The sequence below is a fragment of the Haliaeetus leucocephalus genome, unplaced genomic scaffold (genome assembly GCF_000737465.1).
Source record: "Haliaeetus leucocephalus isolate CR32 unplaced genomic scaffold, Haliaeetus_leucocephalus-4.0 Scaffold245, whole genome shotgun sequence".
Classification (NCBI taxonomy): Eukaryota; Metazoa; Chordata; class Aves; order Accipitriformes; family Accipitridae; genus Haliaeetus; species Haliaeetus leucocephalus.
The window spans coordinates 186550-210217 of record NW_010972681.1 but is presented as its reverse complement, the minus strand read 5'-3'; the positions used below and the strand labels follow the sequence as shown (position 1 = coordinate 210217).

General features: G+C 60.1%; 1 protein-coding gene across 1 annotated transcript in view; it reads left to right on the top strand.

The window, feature by feature from the left end:
• LOC104832339 (dedicator of cytokinesis protein 2-like) overlaps nucleotides 1–23668 on the top strand; it is an 80758-nt gene that overhangs the window by 3722 nt on the left and 53368 nt on the right. The window contains exons 8-23 of the mRNA XM_010568472.1: nucleotides 133–287; nucleotides 1144–1225; nucleotides 2371–2506; nucleotides 4057–4132; nucleotides 4616–4695; nucleotides 5194–5319; nucleotides 5437–5561; nucleotides 6429–6527; nucleotides 6954–7026; nucleotides 7959–8062; nucleotides 10859–11048; nucleotides 14026–14123; nucleotides 14672–14761; nucleotides 15359–15459; nucleotides 15647–15781; nucleotides 21835–21946. Of these exons, the coding sequence (XP_010566774.1) occupies nucleotides 133–287; nucleotides 1144–1225; nucleotides 2371–2506; nucleotides 4057–4132; nucleotides 4616–4695; nucleotides 5194–5319; nucleotides 5437–5561; nucleotides 6429–6527; nucleotides 6954–7026; nucleotides 7959–8062; nucleotides 10859–11048; nucleotides 14026–14123; nucleotides 14672–14761; nucleotides 15359–15459; nucleotides 15647–15781; nucleotides 21835–21946 (1782 nt within the window). The remainder of the gene's footprint in view (nucleotides 1–132; nucleotides 288–1143; nucleotides 1226–2370; nucleotides 2507–4056; nucleotides 4133–4615; nucleotides 4696–5193; nucleotides 5320–5436; nucleotides 5562–6428; nucleotides 6528–6953; nucleotides 7027–7958; nucleotides 8063–10858; nucleotides 11049–14025; nucleotides 14124–14671; nucleotides 14762–15358; nucleotides 15460–15646; nucleotides 15782–21834; nucleotides 21947–23668) is intronic.

Sequence of the window (23668 nt, the reverse complement as noted above, 5' to 3'; positions counted from 1 at the left end):
CAGCGCTGGCACGCTGACCCCTCTGTGACGAGATCCTGCTGCCCCACGTACGGCCATGCCACACCAGGGGCCGTGCTGTGGGGCTGAGCCATGGGGCTGAGCCATGGGGCTGAGCGACCTTGTGCCCCACAGAGACCACAGCAGAGCGCGCTGGGCTGCAGCACCCGCCTGGCAGCTTCACCCTCCCACAGCCTCTACCTCTGCATGCGCAACTTCGTCTGCAACATTGGCGAGGAGGCGCAGCTCCTCATGGCGCTGTACGACCCCGGCGAGCAGCGCATGATCAGGTGGGGCCCCAGCGGTGCAGGACTGGCCCCGCTGCCCGACCCTTGCTGCTGGCTTGGCCGGATGCCCGTCCTGCCACTCCATGCAGCGTCTCCAGTCTTGTCCCCACTTTGCAGGGCAGCCCCTGCCCCTTCATACCCCATTGCCCATCCCCAAGCCCCGGCCACGCATCCTCTCCAGCCCAGCTGCCTGCCCAGCTTGGCACGAGCTGGTGCGTCTCACTGGGGGAAAAGCAGCATGTCCCTTCCTGCAGGGTTGTCTCTTCCAGAGCGGGAGGGTTTGTTGGCAGCGTGCAAGGCGTTGCAGTCACATCCCGTGGGACCGCCTGTGGCTTTTCCTGCCTGGTGTGGTGCGTGCCCAACGTGTTGTGGCCCATCAGGGGTATGCTGTGGCATGCTGCCCTGTGCTGATCTGCCCGCGGCAGGCAAATGCTGGCTCAGCCCATGCCAGACCCCGGTATGCACAGCGTGGCCCCATGCAAGGGACCGGTGAGCTGTTGTGCCCAGAGTGCCTTCAGCTGCCTGCCGCGTAGGGAGGGTTGGGCTGGCAGACTCCTGCTGCTGGAGATGGCCAGGCTGGCTGGGCCAGTCTGCGTGCCGCGACTGGGGCCACTGGTCAGACAAGGGGTCTGCATGGTGGGAGCCGGCAGTGGCTGGGCATGCAAACCCAGCCTGAGCAGCACCCTGCCTGTGGCCGAAGCGCTCCAGCCCATGTCGTGGTGTTTGCTCATGGGCTGCTTGCTGGCAGCCTCTGCCTGGCTGGACCCCCGCTGCGCAGGGACACGCTGAGCTCCAGCTCTGCTGTCCTGGTGCCCGGCCCCTGCCGCCAGCTCCTCACCCCCTCACCTTCCCCTCGCAGCGAGAACTACGTGATCCGCTGGGCCAGCACGGGGGTCCCCCAGGACATCGAGATGCTCAACAACCTCAAGGCGGTCTTCACGGTGAGCGCAGACCCCTCAGGAGCAGTGCTGCTGCTGCCTGCGCCTCCTCCCCTCCCTGCTGCCCGCAGAGGTGCCCCCCACTTTGTGCAGCATTTCGGATGCATCCAGCACCATGCATGGGGCCCCCAAGGCCCCACCGCAGCCCGTGCCACCTCCAAGCAGCTGAATCCCCGCTCCTCGTTTCTCCCATGCCCCCAGCCCAGCCAGCCCTGTGGCTCCAGTGCAGACCCCAGTCCTGACACTGGGACGTGGGTGCCCGCTGTGGGGCTGCCCCTCACGGCCTCCCCTCCCAGGTGCAGGGTTGTTGGTACTGTTGGGGTGCCTGTGCCCCCATCTTCGCTCCATCCCTCACCCACAGCCCAGCTCAGCAGTCCCTTGCCGTGGGCGGAAGGAGGCGCAGGCAGCGCCTGCTGACCCAGCATTTTTCCCGCTGCACCAGCAGAGCTGAGCTGACCCTCAGGACGGCCCAAGTGGAGCCATCGATATGCAGATGAGCTGGGAAAATCAATGCTAATGAGCAGCATCAGCACTTCCAGCCCCCGCGGTCCAGCTCCCCTGGCTCTCGCCCACCTCTGACCCCTGCCCGCTGCTGGCATCGGCTGCGCATCCCTGTGCGCTGCGGTGTGACGCTGCTCCATGCTGCAGCCCTGCAGGAAGGTTCTCATGCAGGGGCAGCACCCATGGCACCTGGCCCCCCCAGGGTGCCTGGAGCTGGGGCATGTGGCCACCCCACCAAGCCCTACACCACGTCACACCTGCTCCCTCCCAGGGCAGCGTGCCCCCCTCGGCTGCACAGCTTGGCCTATGGATGCCCCGTGGGGCCATCGGTCTCCACCAGCCCAGCATTATCCCCATTCCTCAGGCTTGGAGCTGCCTGGGGTGCACGGAAACCCCAGGCTCCCTGGGGCAGCGGGGCTGCATGCCCTCCAGCCGAGCCCCTCTGCGGGGCACAGCAGCAGGGGGACTCCCTGGCTCCTGAAGGCAGAGCTGGGATGCCAGGAGCAGGGACCTGTGCTGGCTCTGCACCCACTGGTTCATCCTCCCGCACAGTCCTGGGCACCCTGCGGTCACCTGGCACCAGCAGAGGCGCATCCCCGCGCGGTGTGCTGCCAATGCCCGGCTCATGCAGACCCTGTCCCCCCCAGGACCTGGGCAGCAAAGACCTGAAGCGGGAGAGGCTTTTCCTGGTGTGCCAGATCATCCGGGTGGGACGCATGGATCTCCGGGAGACCTACAGCCGCAAGCTCAGCACGGGCCTCCGGCGGCCCTTCGGCATCTCAGGTGAGAACAGGGTCTGCCATGGGTGCCAGGAGGAGACCCCCCAGTGCTGCCTGCGCCAGCACCCCCGGCACCCACCTCTTGGCCACCGGGGTCTATGAGGCCTGCTGGCCATGGGGTGCAGTGGTTTGGGGCAGCAACACCCTAGGGCTGCTCCTGCCTCTGGCCATGCAGCTCCCAACCCCACACATGGACCCTGACCCTCGCTTGCCTCTGCATGGCTGCACTTGCCGCATCGCCCTGAGCTCGCTGCCCCCTCTCCCCCTCCCCAGCCTGACCCACAACCCCCCATGGCAGTGCAGGGCCTTTCCCATGCGTGCCTGGTGCTGGGGTGTGGGGAGGGACCTGGCATGGGTGCTCCGGCAACTGGGAAAGCCTTGGCTCCCTGCTCCCACAGCAGCCGGAGCCAAGCATTTCCCCCGGCTGCCCTCGTGTTGTCCCCCACGGGCTGGCCCTGCCCTACCTGGGCTGCGGGGCCGATGGGGATGCAATGCACCCGCCCCAGCAGAGGAGAGGGACTGGGGGACATCCAGCCTGGCGCTGTGGGAGGTGCCACCGGGAGCAGCCCTGGCCCCTCCATGGTGCCTGTCCCCAGTGAAGCGGGGAGCTGCCCCTGCTCTGCCTTGTCGCATGGTCCTGCTCTGGGTATTGATCCCCATCAGATGGGCTTGCTAGGAAATTATTGACTTTACTTGGTTAATTAGCGTGTGCTAGGACCTCAGCCACCTCAGAGAAATTACCAAGTGAATTATGAACATATTGGTGGCTAATTGCATGCCGGGCTGAGCATGTCCCTGAGGAGGGGCCAGATGGATCATCCTGGTGCCCACTCTGCGGTGCCCTGTCCGTCCTGTACCAAACCCCCTGACTGTGGTCGACGGAGAGGTTCTGGATATGGCTTATTTTGGCCAAAATCTGCCCTGGAGCTCTGAGATCACCTGTGGTGACTGTCCGCTTGGTGACTGCACCATCTCTGCGTGCTCTTCCCCAGAGGCGCACAGCTGGAGGGGATGCTGGACGTGTGGTGCGAGCCCTGAGCAGCCAGCTCTGCCCTGGGCCAGCTGGAGAAGCGCAGGGTGAGGAAAGGAGACCCCAAGAGGTGGGCGGCCTTTGGGCTGTGCCCCAGCATGGGACCCTTCCGTGCACTGGGGGCTGATGCCGGTGGTGCTGCAGACCCCCCTGGGAGTGTTTCCCAGGGGTGAGCTGTGCCGGGATGCCAGGTCCCAGCCCGTGTTGGCAACACATCCGTCCGCCACAGAGCCATGTGGGCATAGGGTTTCTCTCTGCTGAGAGCCCCACGCAGCTCAGGTCCGTCTGGCACAGGGTGGCAGAGGGGTCTCGGTGGGGCATGAGGACAGCCCTGTGGAGCACATTGCCTGGGCACAGCAGGGTCAGTGCTGGTGGCACAGGTGAAGTGGTGGCTGCAGGATGGGACAAAACTGTCCTGGGTGCTGGTCCAGGGAGGATTTGGCATGGAGGGCTCTGGCGCTGGGGACTGGGGCTGCTGGTGCCTGTGGCAGCTGCCCCACGCTGCCGCCTCTGTGCTGCTGCAGTGATGGACATCACAGACATCATCAAGGGGAAGTGCGAGAGCGACGAGGACAAGCAGTACTTCATCCCCGTGCACCTGTGAGTCCCACGGGGCCGGCAGTGGGCAGGGGGCAGCCTCTGTGGGCCTGGCTGGCATGGGGACGGCAGCTGTGAGGGGGCAAGAGGTGTCAGGATCAAGGATTTTTCCATTAAATGTGGCTTTGCAAAGGGACTGTGGATCCTTGGGGCACGATGTCATCAGGTCTGGGACCTCAGTGAGGTTAGAAAAGGGGTTTTTCTATGCACAGTGACATACTCAGAGATACCAAAGCCCTGCCGGAGCTCTGCCTCCCGTCCCCTCAGGGCACACGCATGCTCAGGGTCCCAGGTCTGCTGTGGATGCTGTCCTGCACCTCTTTCCCGGCGGGCTGGAAGCCAGCCAGTTGGGTAGCTGCAGTGGGATCTGGGTTGCTGTTTGGTTTGCTGGTGGTCAGTGCCTGGCCATGGGGAGCAGCCGTGTGGGGTTCTCCGTGTGCACCCGGCGTGGAGCTCCTCTGAATCGCACCACTCTGGTGTTTGCAGGGTGGCTGCTGACAATGATTTTCTTCACAACATGATCAGGAAAGCGGTGGAGGGGAAGGACATCAACCACAAGGGACAAGGTAGAGCCCCCGCATTCCCCCCCGCCCTGCGTGCCAACTCTGCAGGGGTGAGACCCCTCCCCGGCTCATCCTGTGTTTCCCTCCTGCTGCTGCTTGTGCTCGGAGTTCCCGGCTGCCCCCCGGCCTCCACACTGGCGCAGCCCCCTCATGCCACTCCTTGCAGGGTCCAGGGGCTCACTCTGGTCCCTGGCCAACCATGGGCCCCCTCTTGCTGCCTCCCCCAGGCTCTTGCACACTGTCACCCATTGAAAAACCGCAGTGAGTTTGATCCTGGGTGTGTCCAGGGCTCAGTGTGTGAATTGTCCCAGCAATTGGGATCGGAGCCGTGTGGGGTCACTGGGAATGACCACCCACCCAAACGCATCTGGGGCTGAGCCCAGGAAGGGGCAGCTGCTTCCGCAGGACGTGTGCCTGGCCGGCAGCCTGGTCCAGCATGGCACAGCTCGTGCTGAGCTGGCACAGGCCATGGGGCCGATGTCCCGCACTCTGTCCCGGCAGGGTTCTGGGTGTCCCTGAAGATGCTCTGGGGAGACCTGAGCCAAGTGCGAAAGGACCATCCTCACCTTGTGGACCGCAGCACGGTGGTGGCACGCAAGCTGGGCTACCCAGAGGTCATCATGCCAGGCAAGCAGGGTGGTGGATTGGACCATCCTTGGATGGTGTCTGGGGGTCCCAGTGTGGGGTTACAGGGTGCCCTGCTGCAGAGGGGACCCAGCCTCGCTGACAGGGCTGTCCCACCAGGAGACGTCAGGAACGACATCTACCTGACACTGGTGCAGGGCGAGTTTGACAAGGGGAACAAGAAGACACAGAAGAATGTGGAGGTGACAGTGTGCGTCTGTGATGAGTCGGGCAGTGTGGTGCAGGTACGGATCAGCCCTGGGGCAAGGGACTTTCCCCCGCATCACCCCACCTTGCACAGAGGCAGCAGCTCTGTAGCATGCTGGTGCCAGTGTTGGTGCCAGCACAAACCAGCTGGAGTAGCCTCTTTGGCTACTGGAGCCCTTGAAGCTGCCCTTTAGAATAAAGATCTGGGAAAGTGGTGGGCAGGGATAGAGAGAAAATTGTCCTCCCTTGGGGACAGCCAGAACCCCTGGCCGCCCGCGGGTGTGGGGTGTCCCAGCTCTCCATCCCTGGGAGAGGAGGAGGGGGAAGAAGCTGGGAGAGTTGCCAGGAGGATGGTGGGAGGCTCAGACTCAGTTCCCCCTGCCCCAGAACTGGCTGTTGCCTTGTCTCTTTCTTTGGGGTATTTGCTTTCATTTCAAATGCAATTCTCACCTGGCCCCTGGAGAACAAGCTGTGAATGCTGAGGGTCCCACTGAGCTGGTCCAGGGGCGCAGCCCCCACCTCCTTCTCCCTCCCTGATAAAGCCCTTCCCACAGGGCAACGAAGGCAAGCTGTGACCGTGCCCCAGAGGGCTGCGTGTCCCTTGCTGGCTCCCTTCGGAGGCTGCACCAAGCCTGGTGGAGGTGGAGAGGATGGGGATGGGGAAGCTTTCTGCTGCCCCTCTGAGCCTGACTGGGAAGGGACAGTTGGAAAGATGTCCCCACACCGGCTGGGTTGTTGTAAAGAGGCACCTGTGCCAGGGGAGCTTGGGCTTGGGGAGAGCGGCTCAGCGGGGCTGGACAGCTCAGGGGCTAGCCCAGGTTAGCAGGGGATGCAAAATTCTTCAGCCCTTTGAGTTTATTTGATCTGACCATGAAGTGTCTCTTCTGCTGCTGCGCTCTCCACAGAACGTGATTTACCACGGTGCGGGGGACAAACCGGCAAGTGAGTACCACTCTGTGGTCTACTACCAGCAGCGGCACCAGCGGTGGATGGAGACGGTGAAGGTCTGTATGAGCCTCAGGGCACGGGGGCTCAGGTGGGACTGGGGCTGTGACCCCCCGAGGCTGCGTCCCTCCCGAGGCTGCGTCCCTCCCGAGGCTGTGTCCCTCGCTCCTTCTGCGCAGCAGGACCAAGCCGCTGGAGGAGGACTCCCTGCCAGGGTTGGCTTTTCAAGGGGAAAAGTTCCCTGGCTCGGGGAGGATGGGAGATGCTGCTGGTGTCATGGCTCGACCCCTGGATGGAGACCCAGGGTGACCTGCAGCAGGGAGGCGATGTCCACTGCCCCTCATTAATTGAAAGAAAAGCACGTGGGTTTTGATTTGAACTGAAAGTTCAGCACAGCCTTTGCCCAAGCACAGAGGCGTCTTGGCCAGGCAGGTCACCCAGCCCGCACCCTCCTTCCTCACGTGGGCGCATGTTTTCTCTCTCAGATTGCTGTTCCCATTGAAGATGTCCACAAGACCCACTTGAGATTCACCTTCCGGCATCGCTCCTCCAGCGACTGTAAGTATTTCCTTTCTTCAGGTCTTCCCCTGCTAACGTTCCCAGCAAGGTCTGTGATGGATGGGGGCTGCCTGCAGCTCAGGGGCTGCAGGAACAGAAGGGCCCCGTGGGCGGCCCTCGTCTCACACCGTGCGGGGATACACCAGGGATGCTGTGAAATCTGGATTCACTGTGTGGGGGAAGGAAGCCATCCCCCCTGTCTTGCTCTGTCCCTGCTGCCCGTGGTGAGGCGGCAGACCTCTGGGAAACCGCTGCCTCTTGCACGCAGCTGCTGCACGGATGCCTGCGCTTGGCTCTCCAGAGCACCCGCTCCACATCCCGTGGCGTTTAGCTGCAGCAAAGCTGTGGGCTGTGACACGTGGCCAGGAGGACGGGCTGCTCCCAGAGCAGAGGTGCTGCTGTCGGTGCCTTCGCAGGGCTGAAAACCACACGTGATGAGACGTGGCGTGGCATGTTCTGCGACTGTGGACACCTTCCCCAGGGCCACTGTGGAGACCTGCAGCTGAGGCTGCTGCTCGATGGTCTGATCCTGCCCAGGCCAAGCCCTGCCTACCCCAAGCCCCTCTTGTTCTCGCAGAGGCGGCTTTCCGATGCCTGCTTGCCCGGGCAGCACGTGCTGGCAGCCTGGCAGCTCCTCTGGCCGCACATCGGTTTGTCACTGCCATCTCTCCCCTTTCTCAAGGTTCCCAAATGGCTGCAGCAGCTGCTTCTCCCCAGTGCTCTGGGGAGATCGGGGGTCTCACTGCACGTGGGCACAGCCTGCGGGCTCCAGGAAAAGCAAAGCGATTTCCCTGGTAGCCCCCCACCCCGGACCGCTCCGGCTGCTGGGAGGGCAGGAGCCCCCGGCTGCGCTGCCCTTTCCCTGCCTGCACGGTACATCCTCAGGCTCCTCCCGAGCAGGCTTCACCTTGCCCCATGTTTGTCTCTCCCAGCCAAAGACAAAAGTGAGCGGATTTTCTCCATGGCCTTCGTGAAGCTGATGCGACCAGACGGCACCACGCTGCGTGATGGGGAGCATGACCTGGTTCTGTACAAGGTACGGGGGGGCAGGCAGCCCCCCCCTCGAAGCGGGGAGCCTGCAGGATGACAGCTCTCCTGGCAGTTGCCTGCGTGGGGCTGGGGTTCCAGTCCCTGCCGGAGCTGCCGCACTGGTGGCACGTACCCAAAGTCCCCCGGAGGGTTTCCAGTCCCTCCTGTCCTTTCTGTCCTTGATGGTGGGGGCTCCTGCCACGGCTCCCTGCACACAGTGTCTCTACTCTCTGCGCTGCTCCCTTGTGAATGACAAGTTTTGTTTAGAAAAAGGTAACTTAAATGTATCTGACTTGGGAGGGAACGTCCCCATGAAGATATTTGCTGCACTTTACCTGATTTCACCAGCGTTTTTCTGCCTAAAACTGCTTGGTTTTTCTTCTGAGAGAGCAGAGAGAGAATGTAAGGAGGGAAAATTCACTGTTCATTTGGAAAAAACGCAGTTGAGTGTGAAAAACCCCATGAACATGCTGCCCCTCCCTTGCCTTCGTGTCCCCTTCTTCCAGGCTGGGGCTGGCTGTGGCCAGGGGAGCGGGAGGTGCTGGTCCCTGCTGCAAGGGTGAGCTCAGGACTCTTCCTCTGTGTGTCAGTGCCACTTTAGTGTTCCTCGCCGGCAATGGAGCTCCAGCCTCCCCAAGAGGTGACCTTCCCACCTCAGCCCCTTGGCTGCTCTGGTATTTAACTGAAGTTTTCCCTAGTTTTCCCTGCTGTTCCTAGTGATGTGACCACAGTTACTCGAGGTAGACCCATCTCCCTTCCCAAGTCCTGCATCTTTTTGGGATGAGCAGATCTGTCTCCTGCCTGCTGTGGCAGCTGTGCTGCTGGCCTCAGCCAAAACTTCCCATGAGCTTGATGGAGGAGTTCCTCCTCTTCATCACCACATTTCCCTCTTAGCACCTCGATGCTGCTTCTGCAGCTACGTAATGTCCCAGCAGCAGAGGTGCCCCAGCAGACAGACTGCTGCCAGCGCACTGCTGTGCTCACCATCGTCCCATGTTGGAGGACTGTCCTGTGGATCTGATGTGGTGTCACCCTGGTGCGCTCCTGCCCTGTGCTCACGTAGCTGCCCCACTGGGGGCTGAGCTGCCCGTGTGCCCCTGCAGGTCTCTGCCATCCATCCGTCCGTCCTGTTCTGCCGTTACTGTTCCTCATCTATTGCTCTTGGGATGCCTGACCTCCCTCCCGCAGGGACCCCATGGTGCCCTGCCCTGCCCAGCTTGGGGACGGGGACAGAGCTGCACTTTTCTTCCCCAGCAGCTCCTACACATTTGAAATTGTTATCATGTCCCTCCTCCCTGTTCTTTACAGGCAAAATACCTAAATTCTTTAAATGCTGCTGTGGCCTGCAGAGCTGCAGACACAGTCCCTGGCTCTCTGGGGGACTGTCCCCTCCGCAGCCTGTTTGGTGGCAGGAGCACCAAGCACCTTTGAGACTTGCTGGTGCTGGCTGGCCCAGCGAGATGAAACCCTGCGCACCTCCCTCCTGGATGCATTTTCTCCTTAAAGGGTTGTTGCTGCCCTCGCTGAACCATCGCGTTCACCAGCATCCTCCGCCCCCGAGCAAGTGAAAGCCGGTGTGCTCTGCTTTGTCTTCTCCCTGGCTGACTCCTGCTCTTCCCGGCAAACACCGGGGCTTGATTCTGGGAGTCAGAAGCTATTTCATCTTTTTATCTTTGTTTGCCAGAGGAATGTGAATTATATGCTTTTAGCTCCTCAGACCTCTTGATCTCACGCTGGTCGAGAAATGTCTGAAATTAAGCCAGTTTACCCTGCAAGGGCTTAGCTGCCCTTGGAAGAAGTGCAGTGCCTCCTGCGAGTCAGCTGGCCGCTGTGGGTATGCTCAGTGGAGAGAAAAGCCAACAACAAACAATTTTGTGATCTTCATCTGACCTTCAGTAGGAGAAATTTTATTGTGCAAGGTTGCAGGCAGGGAAGGATAAATGCCCTGTTGCCAAGCTGTAAGCGTGCGCTGGTGAGCTTGTGGCAGCTTGGCTGCAGTCCATTGTGGTGTGTCTGGCCAGCTCTGGACACCCACCATGTCCCAGTCTTGCAAATGATCATGGAAGGATCATTTAGAAAGTCACCCCAGTGAGTGCTCCTAGGTGTAATGTCGTCTTAATTCTTAAGAGTAGGGGACACAAAGAAATAGGCTGTTTTGCCACTGTGGAGAGAGATGCCGGCGTGCCCACACTGGCACAAAACGTCCCATCGGGCCAGTGACAGTGATGCCATGGGACCGTGCCCACCACCTGGTTGGTGTCCTGCTGTGTGTCTGTCCCCATGGCAGTGCTCTGGCATGTGTTTCATTCCTGGCGTGCTGCTGCCCAGCTGCAGGCTCCTCTGTGTCACTGGCCTCCCCTCGTGCTTTTCTTCCTGCCAGTTCTTGTGTCCTCCCTGAGTGTCACCGGCCAGGATTCGGTGTCTCTCCCGGTCAGTTGCCCCAGTTGAGCATGTGTCCCTGAGGAGCCCGGCAGGGAGCAGCTTTCTTAGATGTTCTGTTTAAATTAATGTTGGGCGAGCCCGCTGCCTGCACAGAGCTCTGCACCGTGGGCAGCAATTCCCCTGGGCCAGCTCCCTCATCCCAGCGACTCCTGTGAGCCGGACTTTACCAAGCCATAAGGATGTTGTTAGGTGGGAGCCACTGTTCCCTGTGTGCGGCTCCGCTGGTCTCCTTGCCCTGCCCCATTCTGCACAGCAAAGTCCCCCTATGCAGGGGACTTGACGGGGGGGGTCAAGACCGAACCCACGGGCCAGCCCTGTCCCACGGTGCACTGCCCGGTGTGAGCCGTGCTCTGCCTTGCAGGGCGACAGCAGGAAGCTGGAGGATGCCAGCGCGTACCTGACCTTGCCCTCCATGAGGAACCTGTCCGAGCCGAAACTCCTGTCTGGCTCTTCCTTCCGCGTGAGCGGGGGCACATCAGGCTTAACTGTGTCGGCCCGGGACAGCTTCCAAATCTCGACGCTCGTCTGCTCCACGAAGCTGACCCAGAACGGTGAGTGCCGGCTCTCCGCGGGGGTGGCGGCGGGGCTGTGCTCCCACCCCACCGGTGCATTTCCACCTGCCAGACCGCTCTTCTCCCAGCGGCTGGCTCCCCAGCTGCTGTCTGCTTGCATGTGCCAGTTGCTGTGGGACACGGCACCGGTGCTGCTGCGGCAGCAGCGGGAGGCTGCGCCAGGGAATGGGGAAGGCTGGGTTCTGCCCACCAGAGCGGAGACATTTGTCCTCAGGCCAGGGAACAGGACCTGACCCACCCTCCTTCCTAAACCTGTGCAGCAAATACAACTTGTACCCATCTGTCCTGGGCCTGGCTGGGCAGGGAGCGGCTGTCGTCCCCTCAGGAGGGCACCGGGCTGCAGGCGGCTGGGTGATTTACTGCTCTGTGTGAGAAGGCGAGAGCCGAGGGGCTGTGCGGGGCCCGGGGGCAGCTCGGCTGCTGCCCACCCTGGGGTGCTGTGCCAGCACAGGCCCCCTCCGGCACGGCACAGGTGGACTGGGGCTCACTCCCGTCACAGACAGCACTGGGACGGCATGCTGAAAATGCAGGGAGAGCGGGAACAGTCAGCCCTGAATTAGCGTTTTGAAGTGGTCAGGACAGCCAAGGCTAACGGCTGTTCCCAGGGTGGGTGCAGCCCAATGGGGCAGTGCCGTCCTGGGGGCTTCGGGGGGCTGCCGTCCCCTGGGGAGGAGTGGCTGTGAGCAGCAATGCCTGTGGCCAGGACAGCGCTGCCCTGCCTGCTGCCCCGGCAATCCGGGTTTGCTGTCCTTGCCCCATGGCACCACTGCCGCAGCACCCTGCGCCATGCTGCCCGCACCGCTCGGGTGGGATGTGGTTTGCTGCAGGCTCTGTTTGCATATTGCTGGGTCGATAGCTCTGGGCTGTAACTCGGAGAGTTTCTCATTTTTTTCTCTTTTTTTATTAAGGTTGTCTTTTGGCTTATCTGTCTCCTGAGCCCTCCTGAGTTAGCAGCAGATTAGTTTTCCAAGGCGGAGGAATGAGAACAAACAATAACAGGCTGCAAGTGTTTCCAGGCACTCTCCCACCTTGGGGGTGCCGAGCCGCTGCCAGGGGCTGTGGGTAGTTAGCAGTTTCTTGGCTGGTGCAAACTCTTGCAGATGGTAATTAATCTGCTCTTGCCCCCGGGGGAGTAAGCCACTGCCTCCGAGCTGGGAGCTGGTGCAAGCTGCTGAGTGTTGCTGTTGAAGGCTCTGTGACCTTCTCTGGGCCCTTTGAAATCAGGGTGGGAATTGGGACTCCCTGTTTTTAAACCCCTGTCCTCAGCTAGTGTGGGCTTCCAGCCTGGGGCGCTTCGCACAGTTCATTGCAGGGCAGCCAAGAGCATACATGCCATCTCAGCACAGATGCATCTGCATTTGCAGATGGGATTTTGCCTTGTACAGAATGTTTTGGGAGGTGGCAGAACAAAGAGGTGTCGGTAACCTTGAGCGAGCGCTGGCGGTTATCAAACTGCTTCCCATGCCCCTCTGAAGGGAGTGGGGAGAGCGGGGCTGGCAGGAAGCAGCCAGGCACCGGCCCTGTGGGAAGGGAGAGCTGATGGGGCTTCGCAGCCCGAGTGCCCTCGCAGGCGTCCAGCTCGAGGGGAACATGGCACACATGCCTCCACTGTAATGGGGACAAGCAGCCTGTCCCTTTGCCGGGTCTCACCACACTGTGCTGCGTGGTGGTGCCGGTGCTTGGGCTGCTGCCACGTTTTCAGTGCATGTCTGCGTTGCTGCAGAAAGCCCTGCAGCAGCTGCCCGTCCCTCAGGGCGGGCGACGCGAACGCCTGGAGGTAACGTCTCCAACCGCCTGGAGAGTTAAACACTGCACGGGAGCACCGTCGGCCAGCGGGCTCCGTGCTCAGAGGGCGAGCAGCAGCGGTGCTCGGCCAGGGGAAGAGTGTGTGGGAAAGCTGGGTTCCTTCCTGTCCAGCAGCATCGCCTCTGCAAAGCTGGTGGATGGAAACGCTTCGTCCTGCTTTTGCTGAAGTGCAGTGACGCAGCTGGGGAAACCACAGCCCTGGCGCCGGGCTTGGGGCTTGGGGACCGCAGCCTCGCAGCTCGGGGGACTCGGTGCGCAGTGATTCATCGCTGCTGTGCTGATGGGGTCTGGGGCTGCTGCAGTTCAGCGTGAGCGGGGCTTGGGGCCATTGCTGTTCAGTTAATTCCCTTCCTGCAGCACAATTACAGCTTCTACTGTAACAACCTTCTGTTTAGCTGAGTTTTAGGCTTTTGTGGTACTGAAATCGGGAAGCTTTCTGTGCTGAGCAGCGGTTATACAGGGAGTCCGAGGTCAGCGGGGTCTTGGCTGCTTCTGGCAGCGCTGTGCTGACCACCAGCTGGTGCGGTGCCGAGGCCACACTCTGCACGCACCGCGGCAGCTCCCCGGGAGCAGCGCCGGCAGGTCGGCATATGGCCCCGTACACATCTGAACGGCAGCGGTCAGCTCTGCTTGGTGCAGGAGAGGAGCTGTGGAGCAGCTGCTGCGGGCAGGCACGCGGCCGGGAGCACGGGGCAGGTGCCTGGGGTGGGCACCGGGGAGCCGCAAGGGCATGGGGGCCCTTGCCAGGTTCCAGTCCTGGCATGGTCTGGCCGGTGAAAGGCACGAGTGGAGGTAGGACGGTGACCCACAGCCCCTCTGGCTGAGATCCCTTCTCCGAAAGGTTCGCGGGCTTGTGGGGAAGATGCAGCTCCGGTGCCGAGTCCTGCTGCTTTGGGTCTCAGTTTCTCTCCCACGGGGATGTAAAGAGGACAGCAGCGCCTGCCTTTGCGGCTGCACGATGGAGCAGTGGGAGCTCAGGCATGACGGGCGCTCGCCCTGTGCTTCCCCCAGCAAGTGTCACCGCATCCCCCGGGATGGGGCCCCTCCAGCCCTGGGCAGTGAGGGTGGGACGGGGGAGCCTGGGGGGCTGGTAACATTCGGGTCTGGCAGCAAGTGAAGCCGTGCTGACTCTCCCCTTTCTCCCCCCCAGTCAACCTGCTGGGGCTGCTGAAGTGGCGCTCCAAGCCCAGCCTCCTCTCCGGGAACCTGCAAAAGCTGATGAACGTGGATGGAGGGGAGGTCATCAAGGTACAGCTGGCACATTCCCCAACCCCATGCCAGGATCTTCCCTCCCACCTCCTCCCTTCCCCGCTCCTGCACACACGTCTCCAGCCACAGCCCTAGGCGGCTGCTCTCTGCGGGGCAGAGGGATGTGAAAGCTCCCCGGGGGCGGCAGTGTCGGCACCAGGGGTTTCCTGGGAGCCCGCCCGGGCGTGCTGAGAGCAGCTGCTGGAGCAGGGGGAGCCGCCCTGGGCTGGGGCTGGACTGGGTGCACTGGGAGCATCCTGCATGGTCTCAGCACGTCTTCCCTGGGGAGAAATGCTGCCTCTGCCTGTGGCGATTGCCCCGTCGGCCCTGGCAGCCCCAGTGGGCGGCTGGAGGGGCAGTGCCGGGCTGCCTGCCAAGGGACACGAGAAGCTGGGGAGTTGTGTCCTGGCAAAGGGCCGGATGCCCCAGGCCATGGATGGGCACAGGAGCTCTGTACCCAGGCAAATCGCTCTCTCACTCAGAGGTGGGTCTGGGACGATGCTGGGAGTTAACGCTCAAGCCCTCACAGTCCTCTTGTCCACGCCCAGTTTCTCCAGGACACATTGGATGCCTTGTTCTCCATCATGATGGAGAATTCGGACACAGATGTCTATGACACGCTTGTCTTTGACGCCTTGGTAAGCGGGACCTGCTTTCCTGTGTGCGCTGAGTGTGGGTCTGAGGCCCCTGGCGGTGCAGGATGGGCCCAGGTCAGACTGCAGTGGGTTTGAGATGGGGCTCACTGATCTGACCACACAAGCCATGCTCAGAGTCATGCAGCTTCTCTGGCTCTGCTGCAGTGCCTTGGGTTGGTAGAGCCCGGCTGACCTAGCACGGGGCAGGGCTGTGGCTCTGTGGGGACACTGTCCCTCCAGGGGACAATTGCAGCAAGATTCAAAGGCGCTTCTCCTACACTGAGACAAGGGTGACCCCAGTGATGGGACCGGGGAGGGTCGGGGTGGCTGCTGTGGGTCACCTAGGGTGAGTGATGGTGTGAGCTCTGTGCAAGGTGGCCATGAAGAGTCCTGTGGCTGCTGGGCTCGTGGCTCATTTTGGGCTTTCTGCCTCAGAGGTCTGCCCGTCCTGGCAGGCTGGGCGGGCATGCAGGGGGCTTTGGCGGCCCCAGCAGCCCCCACGAGGGGTCAATGCCACTCTGGCTGTGGCTGTGGGCACCCGGCTGTCCCCGGGCATCCTGCTGCCCACACTGAGCTGTACCCACTGCCCACTCCCTCCAGGTTTTCATCGTGGGGCTGGTGGCTGACAAGAAGTTCCAGCATTTCAACACTGTCCTGGAGGCCTACATCCGCCAGCACTTCAGTGCCACGCTTGCCTACAAGTGCGTACTTGGCGGCCGTGGTGCAGGGAGGGATGGGGCTGGGATGGCAGGCACGGAGAGGGACAGGGACGGAGTGTGGGGAGCACCTGGCAGGCAGCGTGGCATGGGTCAGTGGCAGCCCTGAAGGCTGCTCAGCCGCGGCCGGGAAGCCCGCCGAGCCCTGGCCACATGTGTCCCCATCCTGCAGGAAGCTGATCTCAGTGCTGACGCAGTACGTGGACCATGCAAGCCAGGGAGAGCCCTGCGAGCCACTCATGCGGACATTCAAGGCCTTGGAGTACATCTTCAAGTTCATTGTCCGCTCCCGGCACCTCTTTGCCCAGTAAGTACCGGTGATTACTTCCACTGCTCCAGGTGCCAGGCTCTGCTGGGCTGCTACACCAGCACCGTGTGCTGGCAGCACTGCTGGAGCATCGGACCCTGGGGATGGGGTCTGTGTGAGGGAGGAAAGGAAAGGTCCCACAGGGGTCCCTGTCCTGCGGGAGCTGTCTTAGTGCCAACCATTGGAGCCATGTTGGTGCCAGACATTGGCCCTGGGGTTGCGGCACTGGCACCTTGACCTGCCTGGTGCTCGTGCTGGCTGCTTGGGTCGGTTGCAGCACCCAGTGGTGGCACTCGCAACACCCAGCATGCTGTGGTGTTGCCGTGTTGGCCAGTCCCCGGCCAGGCTCTCCTCCACCACCGTGCTTCCCCTCCCTGAGGTTTCCGGCAGTTTTCTGCTGTATGCCATCCTCCGGTTGCTGCTGCAGCGGTTGTGGTCTGGTGTGGGTGGCAGACAGTGCCGTCCATCTTGGGGTGGGAGAGTTCCTGTGGTGTGAGGGGCCGCGGCAGGATGGGTGCCATCACAGAAACCACTCTCTGGCCCACGAGTGGTGTTTCAGTGTTTGCAAAGTGTGTTGGCAGCAAGGCAGCGCGCCAACATTAGCGTGAAGGAAGCCTGTGGTTTGCTGTCCGTCAGGCTAATTGCCGCTGGTTCCTCCTGCGCGTGTGCTGATGGAGAGCCTCAGTGCGAGGTGCTGGTGAGATCAACTTTGGCACCGCAGCTGCAGGGTTGCCCATGAGCCCCAGGCTGGCACAGAGCCCATGCTCCATCTCTGTGCCATCAGGCCCTGCCCTGGCTCCCACGGCCACACGCTGTGGCATTGGGAAATGCCCAGCTCCTTTGTGTAAGGCTAATCCAAACAGCATGCGAACAAGGCCAGAGGGACCTGCAGTGACCTCCTGCCCAAGGCAGGGCTGGCTCTGCCCAAGCTGCTCCTGATGGGTGGGTTTTTCCAATGTGCACTTAAAACCTCCCACGGCAGAGACAGCAAAACTTCCCCAGGCAGCCTGCTCCCCTGCATAGCCAGCACTGTGGCTGGAAAGGTTTTCTGGCGTCCAGCCTCGCTCTTCCTGCTTATTCCCAGAGAGCTTCTGCCTGCCCAGCCCATGCTGTTCGGGAGCTTCTTAGTGGATTGGAGAGGGAAACGTTGCACTTACCCTCAGTGAGGCACACCTTACTATGGAGCAGTGCTCTGCTCGTCTCAGGCCGTCTCAACCCTCAGCCTGTCGTCAGCCTCCATGCCACCCCCGTGGCATCTCCAGCTCTGCCGATGGCGTTGCCTGTGAGCCTCCCCGCTCGGCACTAACGCTGCTGTTAGCGGGTGCGGGTGGCAGTGGGTGTGGGTGGCAGCCGGTGTGGCGAAAGTGATTCGGGCAGCGGGGTCTGTGCAAGGACCACCCCAGCACATCAGTGACAGACACACGTTTGGCCTCGGACGGTTCCTATGAAGCACCTTCTACCTCTGCAACTCTGGTGGTGTGCATGGCTCCTGGGCTGCTCTCACACTTCAGCCAGTCACTGGGCTTTCAAATCATTTCTGATGCAAAGTGTGTAGTTGATCTTGGGCGTCCCTTGCGCTGCAGCAAAGCCAGAGGTGGCACGGTGCCAGCCCCAGGGCCTGGGGTGCCCAAGCCAGCCCCCCTGCCTTGCCCTGGCTCAGCGGCTCATCGCCCCCCTCAGCACAAGCTCTAAAGGGAGAGAGAGACCTGTAAGTGACAGGACAAGGGGCAATGGTTTTAAGCTGAAGGAGGGTTGATGTAGACTGGACATAAGGAAGAAATTCTCTGCTGTGAGGGTGGTGAGGCACTGGACCAGGTTGCCCAGAGAAGCTGTCAATGCCCCATCCCTGTAAGTGTTGAAGGCCAGGTTGGATGGGGCTTTGGGCAACCTGGTCTAGTGGAAGGTGTCCCTGCCCGTGGCAGGAGGTTAGACCAGATGGTCTTTGAGGGACCCTTCTGACCCAAACCCTTCTGTGATCCTGTGATAAGCGGCGTAAGGGGCTGGGAGCCTTGATGGCTCCTTGTTGCCGGTGAGGATAAGGTCAAAGTTCCCCCGGGTACCTCCAGAGTCCTCCCAGGACCTGGTTTTGTTTGTTCCCTGTGGGCACGGGGTTCCCATCCTGATCTACGTGATGGGGCAAACAAGCCTCCCCAGGTCAGGCGTGGGTGAGCCCGGCTGTACTGCTGGGCTGAAGTGGAAAACTGAAAACATGACCAATTAGAGTTACGAGAAAAAACAAGTTACGTTCCTCTTTCATTCCAAGTACATGGCACCGAAAGATGAAGCGTCCCAAGGGAGCGGTGGGAGGTGAGGGCCCTCCGCATGCGGCATTGCCAGCCTGCACTGGGAAAGCAGCAGGGTTGCCCCATGCTGTGGGGCCGTGGTTCGGCAGGCGGGTGCTTTCCAGGGAGCAGAGCGGGAGCCCAGGGTCTGCCTCCTCCACCCAAAGTCCTGAGCGCTGTGCAGAGGTGCCAGAACGCGTGTCGGTGTCCCTGTTGGTGCTCTGTGCCCCGCTCGCGGTGAGGAGCTGTGTTGGGTTCCTGGCATCCACAGGGACTCTCAGACCTCACTTTGTCTTTGCCATCTCGCTTTGCTGTCTGCTGGGTGCTCCCCGCATAGCTCACACTGCAGAGTGGCCGGTCTGTCCAGCGTGCCGTCTGTCCTTCCTCACCCATCTCACCTGCCAGCCCTTCCCAGGGTCTCGTTCGTGGCCAGGCAGTTGCTCCAGGGCTCTGGGGTGCTCTAGTGTTAGACCGAAGTATTTACCTCCTCGTCATACGTGAAAATACAGAGCAAATTCCCCAGCTTATAGAACTTCTGGCAGAGAAAATTAATTATGTGGAGCATTTGCAAACAGCCCTGTGAATTAGTTCGCATTGGAATGAAGACATCCCTGAAGACATTTAGTGTTTTTATTCATCTTCCCTTTATCTTAGTGATCTGAACAGTGCAATAACATGGATTCCTCAGATCTTCTAAATACTTTAAATGGTGCTACAATTTGTACACAGCCTATAATTTGAAGAAATTAGATTGTAATTATAATAAGTTACTGCAGGTTGCTGTAGCTATTTGATTACGTGTACTACTGCTGGAATCGGATGAGGAGCTGACGTAGCTCATATGAGGATCCCAGGTTGCTGCGAGGATGATCGCAGTGGGGCCCGGCTGGCGTGGGGCAGGAGGTTCCTCGCCCAAGCCCCTTCAGCAGTTCTGCAGCCACTGCGTGGGGAAAGGGCTCCCTGATTCCCCTCCTCCTGCCTCAGGCAGGAGGTGTGGGAGCCAGTGGGCTGTGAAGGGGACAGATCCTGGCGCTGCCCATGGGAGTTCTGTGCCTAGAATGTGCTTTCCTGTGGGGACATGCCCCCAGCCTTCCCCCTGCAGGGAGACGCCATGCCACATCTCCAGCCGCGATCCCCTTCAGCACCCCATGCACTGTGCCAGGGCAGGAGGGGACCGGTGGAGCCCCCTGCAACCCCCCGTGCCCTTCCCGACATCGGGGACCTCTCCTGTCACCTGCTGTGGTGACCCCAAGTCCCCTCGGAGCCACCCTGGCGCCCGTGTGGCTCCGGGGCCAGAGGAGCTGGGGCTTGGCGGCGGCGACGCCATCTCCCGCTCGCTGCTTCCTCCCTGCCGGTTCCTCTGGCTGCTTCTGCTTTTTGGCTGCCACCGAGGGCTGCGAAGTTTTCCTGAAAGTGCTTGTGATGGTCATCACGGGGATCGCCCCGCGTGGGGGGTTCCTCTCTCCCGCTGGCGCGGGGGGACGTGGGGTTGCTCACCCTCGCCGGCACCCCTTTGCAGCCGCCCACTTTGCAGCTCACGGGCCCCCTTGTCCAGCCTCGCTCAGGTCCCCCCTGTTCCTGCAGCCAGCCCCTGCTCTGGCAGCACCCGTGGGGTCTGCCACGGCCCCGCTCGACCCCTCTCCTGTCCCCGGGGAACCCAGCATCCCTGTAAGGACGGGCCCCTTAACCCCCCCCCCCCCCCATTCTAGCCAGTCACTTATGCTGATCATCCCCTCCTGCGGGGACTTTGCTGGGGTCCCTGTGGTCCCCAAAGGCTGTGGCAGCTGCTGGGCTTCTGCCGCGGTCTGAGCTGCAGGGGGTTCACAGGCGGAGCGTCCCTTCCCAAGAACCACGCCGACCCTTCCCAAGTAAATCACGTTCAGCACGGTTTGTATCGCAGTCCATACTGATTTGCTTAGTGAGTTGGTGGCTTGATAATATTTCCTGCCACTTTGCTGATGGTGCTCAGAGGATTTCTGTGACACTCCTCAGGCTGGGTTCTGTGCCAGAGCCTGAAGCTGCAGAAACCGAGGCGGGAGTGTGCCCAGTGTCCCAGGAGGCATCAGGCTCAAGGACCAGGCTCCACCTGCCAGTTTTCCTGATTAAATCCTCCAAACCAATAGGTCCGTGTTAAAAAAAGATCATGCTGACCCACGTCTGCTGCAGCAATGCAAATCAGCTGTTATCTTGGCTTAAATGAGCTGCATGCTCCCGTCTGCTTTATACTGCTCTGGTTTGAGTCATTACGCACTTAAAAGTTCAGCAATCAGTGTTGACAATATATCTTATGATTGGTAAAATAGCATATTGTATTCACGCATGCCCTCTTTAAGACAAAATACAGAATTTTGTAGGCAAGAGTTTACGGTGGAGGTGATGTTGAAAATACATGTCGGTTGTGGGTAGATGCGTTAAAAAAAGGGACTGTGAAAATCTAACAAATCTCTCATAAATTAAGATCGTTGCATGGTATCGTTGCTGTGAGAGTAAAAGCTGCATGCGGACCTTCCTTTCCTTTTGCTTATTTTAACACATACAGACTTCTTTAAATTTCCTGGCCTCTGGTGGGGTTTTGGGCCACACAGAGCAGCTGGGCCAGGCTCCAGGGCTGCGGGATGGGGCTGCTGGAGGCTCCCACTGTTTGGTAACTTTTAACACGCCGCATGAGAGGGAGGGACCTTTCTTGAGTTAGTCTAAGCTCTGGTTTGACTTGGAAGTCGGTCAAGAGCTGTAAACCAGCCGCTGCTCAGCTGATGCATTTGTCTGAGCACATCTGAGATGCCTCAGGCAGATCAACAGGCTTGTTCCCGCTGCCAAACTTAGGATGTTTCATATGTTCCCTCGGGTTTGTTTACCAGATAGGAAAGATGAATTTGAACTATCTAACTGTAATTTTATAAAACAAAGCAGCAAAGTTTTTACAAAAACTAGACTCAGTAAAAATAGCTGGTAAGCAAAAAATGCAGATCTTGTTTGTTCTGCTGCTGTACGCACAATTAGAAACCAAAACACAATTAAAAACCAAACACATTTTGCTTGCCGTGGTGGCGGTCGGCGTGCAGGAGTCAGGTCGGGCTGGAAAATGCGGCTGTCTCCGCGGCCACGGGGAGATCAGCGTTTTATCCCTCATTTCCCCCATCTGTACTGCCAAATTGTTCCCCAGCAGGGCTCACTGCTTCATTTGCTGTGTCAATGGATGGGGTGAATTAGCTCAAATACAACCTGTTTTTCACAATGAGTGACTTTATTCTTATGATTATGCATTTGATTAGCAGCTTTGAAACTTTCTCACCGTTTTGCACGTCTCATGGCTAAAATTCCTCATGTGTTTGGTTTGTTCTGTGACTGGTCACGCAGGTTGTTTAGGCTGAAGGGTGCAGGAGGTTTCCTGCTCAGGTGGGAAGATACTGACCTCCTTTGAGAGGACTTCGGTGTGTAGAATCACGTAAAAGACTCTATTTAAAAAAAATAATTATATGTGTGAATACCTATAAGTGATGTATATAAATAAGACAGCAGATAGCAGTCTTTAATATGGGTAATTCTGCACCTCTGAAGCATTGATTCTGGCTGGCCCCGGGGCCAGGCAGTGGCCGTGCCGGGGCAGTGGCTGTGCCAGGCCTTGCTGCTAGACCCAGCTATGGGAAACAGTCACCGACAAGCGTAGTTAATCGGGATCACGGGTGATGCCCGAGCAGAGGCAGCCTGTGCGGCCGGTCCCGGGGGAGGGTGTGTGGCGCGGCGGCGGTGCAGTGACTCTGGCTGTTGCAGGCTCTACGAGGGGAAGGAGACGGCCGAGTTCCAGCGCTCACTGCAGCAGTTCTTCCTCTCCCTGAACCGGCTGATGAAGTCCCCACTGGAGGGTCCCACGTTGCTCTCCCAGGTATGGTGGGGGGGCTGGTGCTGTGTGAGGGCTCAGCTCTGTCATATGGCAGGATGGATGGTGCCCCAGCCGGGGCACTGGCCATCGCCGTGCCGGGGGAACACCAGCCGTCCTGCGTGCAGACCTCCCTGTGCACGGGGTGTCAAAAGGAGCTGCCACCCTGCGTGGTGCCTCACTGTCCCCAGGGACCTCCACTTGTGCTCCTGATGCAAAGCCCCCCCGAGGTCCCAGACCACAAAACCCCACTTTGTGCTGGTGCCTGGGGCTGCAGTATGAGTTTGGGTCAGCAGCTCTGTGTCACTGGGCAAACGCTCTCCTGGCTATACATGTGCTGAAGCCTGGAGAAGAGGGTCTCGGGGAGCTCCTGGGGCTTGTCCCCATCCCAGAGCTGGCCTAGCCCTGCTCCCTGCACCTCGGGACCAGGCTGGCATGGGGGAGCTAGGGGGGGAGCCGAAACATTGCCCTTTGCACTGCGGGTCCTCGCAGGCACGGCTGCGTCCTTTACCAGCAGCCAGTGTCAAAGTCCTCCAGCCACTGGCGTCATGGTGCCAGGGGTCGGAGCTGAACAGAGAACGCGACCGGGCCACACGCACTCTGCGACATCAGTTAGCGAGAGGAGGCAGGAGCCGGTGCTGGGGCTGAGTCGGTCTCGCTTTGGTGCTGTGCCAGGGGTGAGGATGGGGCTGCACGCTGCACTCTGCACCCGCGGTCTCCCAGCTGGAGAGAGGCACTGCAGAGTGCAGGCAGGGACCTCGTCTGCAGGCTGGGATGCACGGTAGCCCTGGGACAGCTGGCAGCTCCTGCTCCTGTGTTTCATTATTTCGTGGCATTCTTAGATAATCCCTTATAAACTAATCTAGTTCAAAAAAAAGTAGTTTGAAGACTAACGTGACAGCTATCCTCATGGAGAGGAGGAGGGCTGTCCCTCCTTATGCCCTCTCCCATCTAAACACTGATCATTATCTGGTTTCCATCTCAATACCGTTGCTCTAGAGACTCTCTGCTATGGTAACCTGAGTGCTGTGGCGTTTCCGACTGCTGCACATCTACCTGTGCCATTTCTGCATCACTCAGCACCTTGTTCAGGTCTGTGGAAAATAATTCCTGCAAACGCATCCAGAGTAGAGAGGCCACCACCATCCAGGGCAGAGGGGAAAGGTCTGCCCATGCATCACCAAAAAGGCATCCCTGCAGCTCCTATGGCTAAGATCAGGCATCGCAGTGGTGGTAGCAAATAATAGCCATGAGGCACATGTGGTGTGGCAGGGGCTGCCATGAGGCACAGAGGGTGCAGCCGGGTCTGCCAGCCGCCTGTCGAAAGCACTGGGGAGGAGGCAGAGGACTGTCAGGAGTGGACGAAGCCCACGTCTGGGATCCAGCTATGCTGGGTGTCCAGCCAAGGCGTGGGGAGACACATGTGTGCTTCACCCCGAGTGCCCTGAGCCCGCAGCCTTGCAGCAGGCAGCGTGAATTGGAAAAGACCAGGCTGTGGTTACCTCAGCTGGGCTGGCATCTCAGTGCTGGGGAGTCCAGGCAAGTCCATCGCACGGCTGGCAGTGACTGACTGTCTCAGCGGGACAATTTTTCCAGCTGCAGCACTGTTGTGGTTCCTCTGATGCACTCGAGGCACTGTGGGTGCGTGCAACAGCTGAACATCATTAAAAAGCAGACTGGAAAATGGTATTTCCTCAGGTACTATCACACTGCTGTGGCTTCAGGGCA